This window comes from Olea europaea, chromosome 17 (assembly GCF_002742605.1).
Source record: "Olea europaea var. sylvestris chromosome 17, O_europaea_v1, whole genome shotgun sequence".
Lineage (NCBI taxonomy): Eukaryota > Viridiplantae > Streptophyta > Magnoliopsida > Lamiales > Oleaceae > Olea > Olea europaea.
In genome coordinates this window covers 18956549-18968876 of record NC_036253.1, presented here as the reverse complement: position 1 = coordinate 18968876, position 12328 = coordinate 18956549, and the positions used below count along the sequence as shown (strand labels likewise).

Below are 12328 nucleotides of genomic sequence, written 5' to 3'. Positions count from 1 at the left end.
GTGCCTCACTGTTAAAAATTTGCAAGATCGGTAGGACCGGGCACCAGCTTAAGGTTGCCTCACTTGGTATACCAGAAATTGGTATAAGTTAGTGGCTTTTACCGAGTATAGTGGAACTGTTTCCTGCCTCTTGGAGTTCAAATTGTAGGCTGTTGTTCTGTTTCATGAAAACTATTTTCCTTGGTCAATATAACTATTTCTGTTAAGTGAACTAAGGTTGAGGAATATCGACCTTCGTGTTACTAGTAGTTTTTATCATATTTATATAGTGGCGTAACAATGTATTTGTAAAGGCTCTTCCTTCCTATTACACTCGTGTTATTGCAAAATTCGGATGCCATGTAGGGTGCATCATCAAACCCTAACCTCGAAAAGAAGTCGAAGGCTCGAAAGTGTGCTAGATGGAAACCTCGAGAGCAGAAGATCTTCATGTCCGTCGCCAAACACGTCACTATAGAGGGACACCGTCGGGAAAACTGCTTTTCGTCAACCGGGTGGGAATTATGTGAATTGTTCAACAAAAATGTTGGGAAGGACTGGACTATCACATAGCTAAAAAACCATTGGGACGCTATGCGTACAGACCACAAACTACTGTTTGAGATGCTCCAGTGCACGAGAATAGCTTGCGGTCTTAGTACTGGGGGCAGAATAGACACGTTGGAATGGTGGTGGAAGCAGAAAATTAAGGTAATGATAGACTCTAATTTGCGTTATACTCGCTTTTGTTAGAAACGATTTTACATGCGAACAACTCCATAATGTCGTACTAATGCTCCCGTGTTTCATTGTAGGAGAACCCTCGGTATGGAAAGTTCAAGGATAACGATAGCACTGAAATCTACCATAAATACAATCGTCTGTTTGGAGGTAGTTGTGACTCCATGAAGTACGTATTGACATCCATGAAGCTGTCTCAACTTATGTTTGACTTAGGCGCCAACTCCGACATGGATGATTTGAACGACATGTTACCTGTCAATGTCGAGACTACTGATTCGAGCGATGGCCCGACGCCAGGAAGAGCGAGCTCATCGATGAATATCTCCCTTCAACGAAGCAACGAGAAACGTAAAGGAAAACATGCCAAGGGGAAGCGAAAGAAGTTCGGTGCGAGGGAGGTTTCTGAGTCGGTAGATAACCTTGCTTGCACATCGAGGGAGATGCCACAGTGATTCGCACAAAAGAAGAGGGTCGAATGACTCTCCATGAGTGCATCGATGATTTGCTTTCGACTGGCCTCGTTGAAGCGGGATAAGTTGCACATGTTTGCGTTGTGGTTCCTAAGGAATTTCAACAACCATGTAGTGCACAGTGCCGCTAAAATGCTGAATTTGAGGTATAAGTGGATCACGTATTACTTCGAATGCGACCAGATGCCAGGTTTCGGGAGCCGATAATCGTGCTTCGATTGTATGTGCCGTATGTATGACTCCATTTTTACGCGTTGATATTGTAGTTATCGTCCGTACTGCTTGTAGTAATAATATTTTGTTGTTCCAGTTCTTGCATGCAACTTTTACGTACTTTGCTATGGATGTTTTAGTGATTAATACATTGAAAATGGTTACATGTGACTGGTTTTCATGCTTGTCCAGAAATAATTCATTCCTGTGGACTTCACTACTACCTAAAGGCTATTAATAGCTCTTGAAAAGCAAAAATTTTGGCCAGAAATACTTCGTGCCCAAAGACTCTATTATTATGTATAGTCAAAAAGTCAATTCCTATAATTTTTAACTATATCAATAATTCTGGAAGAGCCAAAACTTTAAACACGAATAATTTGGTACCAAAGACCCAATTATTATTTACAGGCTGTCATTCAACTCCTTCAATCTTGAAATATGTCCATAGTTGTAGAAAAGCAAAAACTGTTCCAGAAATAAGTCCTTCCCAAGGACTTCATTATTACGTAAGTAAAAAAGTCTACCCCATAAGTTTGAACTATGTCACTGGTTATGGAAGAGACAAAACTTCACATGTAAATAATTGGGTACCACAGAATCCATCACCATCTAAATGCTATCGTTCTACTCCGACAATTTTGAAATATGTCAACAGCTTTGGAAAAGCAAAAAATTTTCCAAAAATAATTCCCTCCCGAAGACTCCATTATTACCAACGTTATGTCAGTGTACTCCATATAATTTTGAAATGCGTCTAAAGTTCTGGAAGAGCCAAAACTTTGAACAGAAATAACTTTGTACCACATATTCCATTATTACCTAAAGGCTGGCATTCAACTCCTAACATTTTGAAATATGTCAATAGCTCTGGAGAAGCCAAGATTCCCGGCATGATACAGCGAATATTTTACCTTGTCAGTGCACCTTCTGCATGCCTGCTACTGAAATCAATAATTGTGGGCACTAACTATTTGCTATTGGTTATATGCATTGCAAAGGCTTTGGCTATAAAAAATGGAAGTGCTAATTGGCAAAATATCAGGTAAAGCAATTGTCATCCCAATCATAGTTGAATTTTGACGCTTCCACATATAGTAAGATTTTTCACGTGCCGTGGCCTTGCTTCGAGGAGATGACAAACACGTCCGGTTCGCATACGTTATCGGAGATCGATTGTGACCTCGTGTCCAACACTTGTTCGGATGACGGCTCGGATGAAGACATATTGCAGTAGCAGGAGGCGGATATGGTGTCGTGGCTACAATATTGTCGTATCATTGAGCGGATGGTATGCCAATACCTCGAGGCCACCGGTATTTATTTCCTACCACACGAAGCGGCCATATTTTCATGTTGCAAAATATGCATATGTATCCGCAAATGTGCTTTCAGGAGTTCAGAACGTACCCGCCCATGTGAACACTTTGTACATGTTCTGAGAGATCGATATGGATTAGAAAGCAGTACAAACATCGATACATATGAGCAGGTTGGTATGTATTTGTGTATATTGGCGCACGGGAAGGGATATCGCTAGGTGCAAAAGTTGTTTGGACATTCACTGTAGACCATCGACCATTATTTCAAGTGCGTGCTTCGCGTCATCAGTGTGCTGGAAGCAGACATGATACGACCTCATGAAAACTACAACCATGGCCCTGCACATCATCACCCCGATCCAGAGCGATATTCGTTGTTCCAGGTATGTTTATGATGCTGCAAGTTGTCTCGATGGACATAGTTATTTTGTCCTTCCATAATGAGTATTTGACATTGTTGGAAATGGACATCGCAGGATTGTATTGGTGCTATTGATGGGACCTATGTGCGAACGGTGTTGCCACGACATAAACAAATTAACTTCATAGGGCGAAAAAGGGTGCCCACTCAGAATGTCTTATGCTTCACATTTATGTTGTCCAGAAACATGGGCCCCACGCACGACAGCCGTATATTAGCCCACACAGTGCATAATCTCAACATACATTTTTCGGAACTGACAGACGGGAAATATTACCTGGTGGACTCTGGATTTGCACATAGGCCGGGTTACATGGCATCACACAAAGAGTCGGATGTACGTTATCACTTTCAAGAATTTCATGATCAAGGTGGCGGTAGTTATCGATTTCGAAATGCACGCGAAAGGTTCAAATTTCACCACTCATTATGTCAAAACATTATTGACCGTGCATTCGAAGTCTGGAAGCAGAGATGAAAAATTCTCGACAGAATGGCTAGTTATTCATATCGAGCCCAAATCACTGTGGTTGTGGCAACAATGATAGTCCATAATTTTCTGCGACTCGACGAAGGCTTTCGCAGGGCTGAAGAAGTAGATGACGAAGCAGTCGAGGTTGAGTTACTAGATGAGGAAGACGAAGTTACAGTGGAAGAGGATGCAATTGCGAACGAGAATGTGACGTGGACCTAGTTACGAGATTACATAGCACACACCATACGTTGACTAGGTGAACGTTAAATTGTTGTTGTAAGCCGATATGAAAGCGTAAATTACCACTTGAATAAATGTTGGGATGTGTGAATTTTAGTTGATGCTACGAATGCCAAATTTTTTATTTTCGTAAAAGGAACGCCCAAAAATGAATTGTATGCAGACGTCGTTTGAATTAATTTTTTGTTTTTTTGTCACGTATGAAACCGGTAGGTAGCCGTTGGCAACCACGTTGGAATTACAACGTCATTTGCTCAAATAGTGGTTGTGTTTAAAAATTGGGAATTCAACATTTTCAAATATATGTGTCAGGGTCTATGCATGCACTATCTTTTTGGGTCTCTCTGGCCATCAATTGTTGATTGAAGAAAATGGAAATTCATGGGAAGTAATGGGGCTCAAACACAAGCATAAATTACATTGGTCTTTGGTGTATTAATTATTTTAGCAAAACTATTAAGAATAGTAATAATTCAAATTTTTATGATTATTTTGTAACATTCATCATTAAAAATTTCAAGAGAAATTATATTTCTCCTTAAATCTGGTATATATTTGATTTTTTCAAGAATTAGAGTATGATCATTTTCGAAATTTAAAACCATTCTTTCAATTCCTTTTATTTTCCATAGTTGACCGCCATTAATTTCCAAAAATTTAATAAAACATTCTTTATAAATATGAAGTGTATGCCCTATATCAAGAATTCACTCATCTTTAACTGTTAAATGGCTAGTCATATAGACTTTTTCATTTGTAGTTGCAGTCTCTTCATAAGCTATTGCAACTACATCCTTTGTCTTTTGAGTGTTTTTCATTTCATCTATCTACTTGTAACAATATTTTCTAAAGAATCCTAATTTTTCACAAAAATAACAACTTTTACCTTTAGGCTTAATTTTATTTTTCTATTTATTTTTTTCCTTATAAAAAAAAAATTCTTTGCCTTCGCCAGTGTTTTCTTTATCTAATTTATTATTTTTGTTTCCTTTCGAAAATTATTTCCTCTAACCATTGAACTAATTCTAGTTGAGGAATCTTTGATTTCATTTTTTAACTCGCAATCTTTATTTCTCAATGAAGAAACAATTATATCAACAGTTATACTTTTTTTAGCATATTTTAAAGCATTTTTCAGACAAAAATACTATATAAAACTACATATTGTTGATCGCTAGATTTATAGTTTCATAACTATTAGTTAGAATCAAGGATAGCTTATTAAATCTGTCCATGTTTGCTTCAAAATCAACTTAAAAACTGTTTCCACAAAGAAACATGCTATAAGTACATGATTTTTTTTTTATTTTTTTTTCAAATAGCTGTCTACGAAAAATCTTGTACTTGAGGAATTTTCCTTCAACAAATAACCTTTATTTGGCAGTATTTTAGTGTGAAGACTTTTTAATTTTTTCCACTATTGTGCAACGGTATTTGTTGTATATATAAACTTCTCTTGTTACACTAAGATAATGCAGAAACAAATTACTCCATGAAATTTCAATATGATCAATATTCTTGGTTGAATCAAAATCATCGATCCAAGATTCATCCAAGACTTCAGCACATATTTTTGTAAAGTAGAGCTCTCATTTTTGGACTCAGAAACTAAAATCTTCTTTGCTATTCCAAATCTCAATATCTAACTTGGTACTTCCCATTTTTCTTTTGGAAAAAAAAAATGTTGGCAATATATAGAAAAACCAAAGATAAAACCAATTTTCTTTTCTTTTTAAAACCTTTCAGAATGGATAGTTTCTTGAAAACCAATTTTTCACACAGAAAAAGTTTCAATGGTTTAAATGGGGGACACTTTTATGAGATATATAATCACTTAAAATGTGTGAAATAAATTTTAATGAAACATCAAAATATTAACAAAACTTACAATTTTAACATGCGGTATACTTTTCACAATTATACAAACACTAACATATCAATTTAATGGACAATTTAACTACAAATTACAAAGATTAAATGATTGATAAAACTTGGTTGTAGTCCTCTCAAATACTAAGGTTCTCACATGAAAACCTATACAAAAGAAGCTCTAAATTTTATGTTCTTATGTTTTCGAGGTTAGCTCAACCTCCAAGAAAACCAGATTTCACCCTTGAAATATCTAGATTTATACAAATCTAGAGTTTTAAACCATAGAAAGTCAAGTAAAGAAGGTTCGAAGGAGTTCTACTTCAGATTGAAGGCTCAAATACCATTGTTGGTCCCATAAATGACCAAAAATATAAAATAAAACAAAATAAAGCGAAAACACCAAGAATTTTTACCATAAGGGCTCAAATGTTCAGCCTAAAGGTTTACTTAGCACATTGAGCATCCACAAACGTATTTAATACTCTCAATCCACTAGCATAACCAAAATGTTCAAGATTACAACATAATACACCAAGTATCAAAATCAAGAAGCTCTCTCATACAGATTTCTCTCTCAATTTCCAAGTAATCAAAGGCTATTATTCACCAAGAACAGTATATAAACTCCCATACTATTTATTTACACCGACCTTAAAAAGAAAGGAGAAATTCAAAAAGAAGACAAAGCACCAAAAAAATAAAAAAAATAAAAATCTAGAGAGAAAAACGATTCAAACCCTAAAGTAATCTCTCATATGAGAGATAACAATATTTAGCCCATATTTGACAACAATTATTTTCAAACTCTTTTTTCTACATACTGATTTTCAACTATATATTTGCATAATAAAATATTCTGCAAATAAATCCAAATTTTTTTCTACTTTTTAACCACGCAATCTCCTGAAAAGTATCATTCAAAACTTTGTTTTCCACAGTTTGGTCATCAAACAGGGGCTTAAAATATAAAGCAATTAATCCTGGTCATCAATGGTCACCGACTCACCAGTGTAGTTACTAGTCATCATCTCAACAATTTTTAACAGAACAAAAGTCGCATTTTGAAATCAGGCAACAAGTAACTAATGCAATGGACAAGCTTCTGGTTGTTCAACTGGTGCAACGACGAGCGTAGAGGTGCTGTGACGATGCCCATTGCCACTGCGCGTAGAGATCTCTACCAATTCAGCCCATTGATGCTAGCGGTGGTCACAAGTGGTTTTGAGGTGATTTTTGTGGTAGTCTATTGAAGTGGCTTGGTAGTGGTGGTCAGTGGTGCCAGATGTTTGGTTGTGGCAGTGTTGGGTGGTGGTGCTATCGTTGGTGGTTCTGCCCTCGATGGTTTTACGATTTTTTATTTTTCTTTTCAACAGTGGTGGCCAAGTGAGGTTTGAGTGAGCAGAGATGTTTTTTTGATTCGTTAAGCGTGGATGGATATGATTTTATAATGGTGGTGGTGGTGATAAGGTGGTGGTTGAGGTGGGAATGGCTCTATAAATTTGGTGGAGGTATTTGTGTAGTGGCGATCTGGTGGAGGTGTTTGTGTGGTGACGACGATGGCGATCTGTAGAGGTGTGTGGTGTTGTGGGTGTTGGCAATCTGTGGAGAAGTGTGGTGTTGGCGTGTGGCGACAACAGTTGTGGCGATGATTTGGGGCGATTGCGGTGGTTGTGGACCGTGATTGTGACTCCCAATTGTGGTGTCTGTGTGTGGTAGTAACCGTGGTTGCGATTAAAATTTTGACCATGATTGTGACTCACAGTTGGATGTGTGACCTGAAATTGTGACTATGAATCGTAAGCGTTAGTGATGGTTACAAATTATTTGGTTGACTATGACCATTAAATTGATTAATCTGTGACCAATGAAAAAGATAAATTGTGATCGAAAAATAATGTATAACCTAAAAAATTGTTAATTTATGACCGATAATTTGATAATTTGTGACTGTATAATAAGTTGTAACTTGTAGTATTTGTGATTTGTGACCAATAAATAAATCGTGACTTATAAATTTTTCGATTTGTGATTGATGAAGAAATTGTGACCTATAAAATTTTTGAATTGTGATCGTAAAATAATTTGTGACATTAAAATTTCTGATTTGTGACCAAAAAATAATAAGTGACGAATTAAATCGTTAATTTGTAACCAAATTATATAAATCTGTGACTTAAATATATTTAATTACTAAATTAATTAATTAAATTATAAATAATTTTTAATAAAAATCTGATTTTTGAAATTTGAAACTTGTTTTTGAAATATGACATAATTACTCTCTTACTTATGAAATTTTTCCCTATTAGAACCTAAATCCTTGTTGCACTACATAAAAAATGAGGTCCAAGCACTGCTACATGCATTATTTCAACCCAATTGATTAAAGCTAGATTTAGTCGGACATTAAGCCCCAATTTGGTAGGGATAAAATTCAAATTTTAATCTAAGATAAAGTAAACAATTAATTTTAACCATATGTTTTATAAAACTATCAATTTTTAAACTACATATTTCATCAACTTTTATTAAAATTATTGAAAATCTGATTTTAATGACATGGAACGAGGGCTAAGATCCAGCCCACTAAGCATGTCTTGGTAGAGTCTAAGATCTATTGTGTTGGCAAATTCAATGTCTTAACAAAATTTCAAATATTTATTATTGGAAACATGCTTTAAAAAAAAAAATTTAATTTCCACTTTAATTTTTCTTCACCTAGTGATATTTTAAAATAACTATGAAAGAATCATCATTGACATGGATCTGGTCCTTCATATAAGACAATATAATATCATTAAGAGAGAGACTACAAGCATAGGGAAGGGTTCACAGAACCCTCCAAATAACAAAAAATAAGGGATGGGAGGTTATTATTTTGACAATATTTTACTCACAGTTTTTTTTAGGTGTTACATATGGCAAAAATCTATCATTAAAGATTGGATAGTTTCTTCTTTCATTCTTCTATTGGTAAATCATATCTGAATTTTTAGTTAGAATTTAAATAGGGAGAATTTAAATCGTTAAACAATTGAGTGTTTATTTTGAATTATTGGGAATAAATTTGTGTATGTTAATCACAATTTTTTAAAAATAAAGCTCGTTATTTTGTAAGTATAATCATTATTTAACTATTTAACCTCTGTTTGAGCCCCATTTTGAAAGAAAGAATGCATTTTGAATAATAGATTGTTAGAAAATGTTTTGGATTTGTATGTAATATTATTTTATTGAATAATAAATGATAGAAAATGAATTTTGAAAATTTGAATTTTTAGAAGAATGGAGCTCAAACAAGGGCTTAATCTATTCTTCCGCCAGTAAGTTTATTACTTAAAGTGCAACTAATTTTTTTTTTTTCTCAAACATCAAAAGATAATATTCTCATTTTATAATGAGAAAATTATATTAAACCTTACATTTTAATTTTCAATTTCAAAAATCAGATACTAATTGTTTGATTCAAAAATCAAGTTATGACTTTCTTAATTTAGCCCTTGTTTCGGCACAATTTTAATTTAATGCACTATTCTCTTTCTTTATTTTCAATAACACATTTGTCAATAAAATAATATTGCATTCAAACCAAAAATTTTCTTTGATTTTTAATCATACACTCTTCAAAATATTACTATTTTAAAATACATTTTTCCAAAATCTCATTAAAATGGAGCAAAAAAGGGCTTAAAAACATGTTATACACGCTCATTTATACTTGAACACAACACCCTAGCACTCCCCGATAAATATCTTCTTCCGCTTCTCTGTCTTTCTTTTTGTAGAAACCCATCTCTCTTTAAAAATAGAAATTGCAGCATTAATGGTAGCGAGTTTTCCGAAAAGGACACGAGTTTCACCACCATGGTAATGACGTTTGCCATCAGGATAACAAGGGAGAATCGTCGTAGCTACAATGATACTTAATGGCGATGGGTTTTACAGTGTTGTGGTGGTGCGGTTGATGTTGTGGTGTGCTAATGACTATGTAGTGGTGGGTTACGATGTCGTATTTGAGTGTAGTGGCATAATGGATGTACAGACTGCATGGTGGTGGCGTAGATGAACAGCTGTTGTGACCAATTATTTGAATAATAGTGATCAATAAAATGAGTAATTTGTGACCAATAAATAATACACTAAGAAAAAATAAAATAATATTTCAATCTATTTGTTGGTAACTTATAAAAATAAAATACAAAGCTTTGTCAGTACCAACGACTTTGTGTACACGACTGTAATCGAAATACTGTCAACAAGTGTACAATATTACCTTTGATAATTGATGACAAATATGCATCAATATCGTCGTCGGTAACTTTGTTCAAATTTTAGATATATTTTAATTTCCATCGTAATCGTTGACCATAAATTGTCGGTGATCAAAGATAAATTTTCCATCAATGATTATTTGTTCCATTAACCTTCCAATTAGAAATATTAAAAGCATAAATAGTCTAATAGATTCAATATATCAATCAAATGTTGCCAATAAATAATCTATTATATACTAAATATCATATCAAGTTAGAATCATTTTTTTGGATGATTCTAACACTACTATAATTCAATTATTCCAATAATATATATCTTACTTTTCATTTTTCAATATATATTTAATTTATTTAATTATTTTGTTATTATCAATGTAAATGTATATTTGACAGATTTATTTCACCTGTGTACTATCATTAATGTTGGAATTCCTTATAATTAATTCTCAATATTTAACATTCACATTCATCAAATTATTATTCATTTTCATTTTCATTTATGCATTTCAATGTTAGCATTTTTAATTATAAGTTAATTAGAATTTCAAGAATTCATTTCATTATTCATGTCCATGTATGCTAATTAATATCCAAATTTTACTTAATTGAAATTAAATATCACATCAAGTAAGAATCAATTTTTGAACTATTTTAGAGCTACTATAATTCCATTATTTTAATAATACCTTATTTTTCGTTTTTCAATTTGCATTTAATTTATTTTATCCATTTAGTTATTATCAATGTACATGTACACTTGGCATATTTATTTCACCTATATGCTTTCATTAATGTATGAATTCTCTATTATTAATTCTAAGTTAATTAACATTCGCATTCATTTAATTAATATTCATCTTCATTTATGTATTCCAGTGTTATTGACTCTAATTATAAGTTATTAGAATTTTACATTTAAGAATGCATTTTATTATTCACGTCTATGTATATTAATTAACATTCAATTTTACTTAATTGTAAATTAAATAAATAATTTAACATTCATTATTATGTATATACTCCTTAGTATTAATCCTAAATTAATTAACATCCACACATATTCAAATATTACTTTTACAGCAGTTATAAAGCATTTCATAATAGCGTGTAATGAACGTTCAATGTTGACTAGTACTAACAAAAATATACATATCAAATAAATAAAAAAGAAATCCAAGAGGTTAAGGCCCCGTTTGGGAGTGATTTTTCAACCCAAAAAATTGATTTTTTTGATCATTATTTCACTATTTTAGCTTTAATTTATGATTTCTTCTCTCACAGGTGGCCCCCACTTTTTTTTCCTAACAGTCAAAAAATCAATTCTCAAAATCATTACCGAGCAAGCCCTAAGCCTTGGCTTTGCCTCACTCCATGTTTTCAAATCAAACGATTGCTCTAGAATGGAATGTTTCATCTCGACCTTTTACAAATCTTTTCATAACCTTTGGCATAGAATCAAGTCATTATCCCACTCCTTTTGCTAGTATATAGATATGGGCACATTAGGAGTAGAAGGATTCACGATATTGTATAGGAATACCTCAAACTCTTGTTTGCGTTCTTTGCTGCAATTTTAATAAACTTAATTCACTCCCCCCCCCCCCCCCCCCCAACAAAAACAAACTCCCCCCCCCCCCCCCCCCCCAAAATCAAATGGAAATGGTAATCATTTCAGTGATATTTTTTTTAAAAAAAGCTCCTAAATAAATTCAACTTATCGATAGTGTTTATGTTGTTAAATTAAGTAATACGAATATAAAAATTTTAAATTACTTCAATAAAATTATGTCGGTAATTTAACAAAATTTTAAAAAGTAATTTAAGAATCTAACGATTTTTTAGTTAGTAATACTAAAAATATAAATAGTTTGTAAAGTTAAATTTCCCAAAAAGAATTGGTCAACAAATAAAGTAGTAAAAAAATCAAATACTAATGGTAATTCCATCACGAATAATAAATTTAAAGAATTTCTTATTCCCTGGTAATATTATAATATAAAAATTGATATTTGAACTTAATCAGCGACAGTTTATAAGGCAAAAATATAAAAAGAAAAAAAATTTGCATGTCATACAAAAGAACTGTTAGAGGTTACCTATAACACCAAGAACATAATTTTGTTGACAATCGTCAATGAAGGTAATTCGGTAGTCAATAACAAATAATGATTTTTATTAAATTCTAAGATAGTGCATGCCTTAAATGCCTAGTGTTTATTTATACGGAATCAAAATACTATCAAATCAAAATATGTGGCACGGGTGGATTCACAATCTCCTTTTGTTATATAATAATGCTATTTTATCAGGATAGAGGT

General features: G+C 33.0%; 1 protein-coding gene across 1 annotated transcript; it reads left to right on the top strand.

The window, feature by feature from the left end:
- Positions 1–573: 573 nt before the first annotated feature.
- On the top strand, positions 574–1175 carry LOC111365687. Its single transcript, XM_022986221.1, has 2 exons — positions 574–690; positions 795–1175. Exons 1-2 carry the CDS (start codon positions 574–576, stop codon positions 1173–1175), a joined length of 498 nt encoding a protein of 165 aa, XP_022841989.1.
- Positions 1176–12328: the final 11153 nt, after the last annotated feature.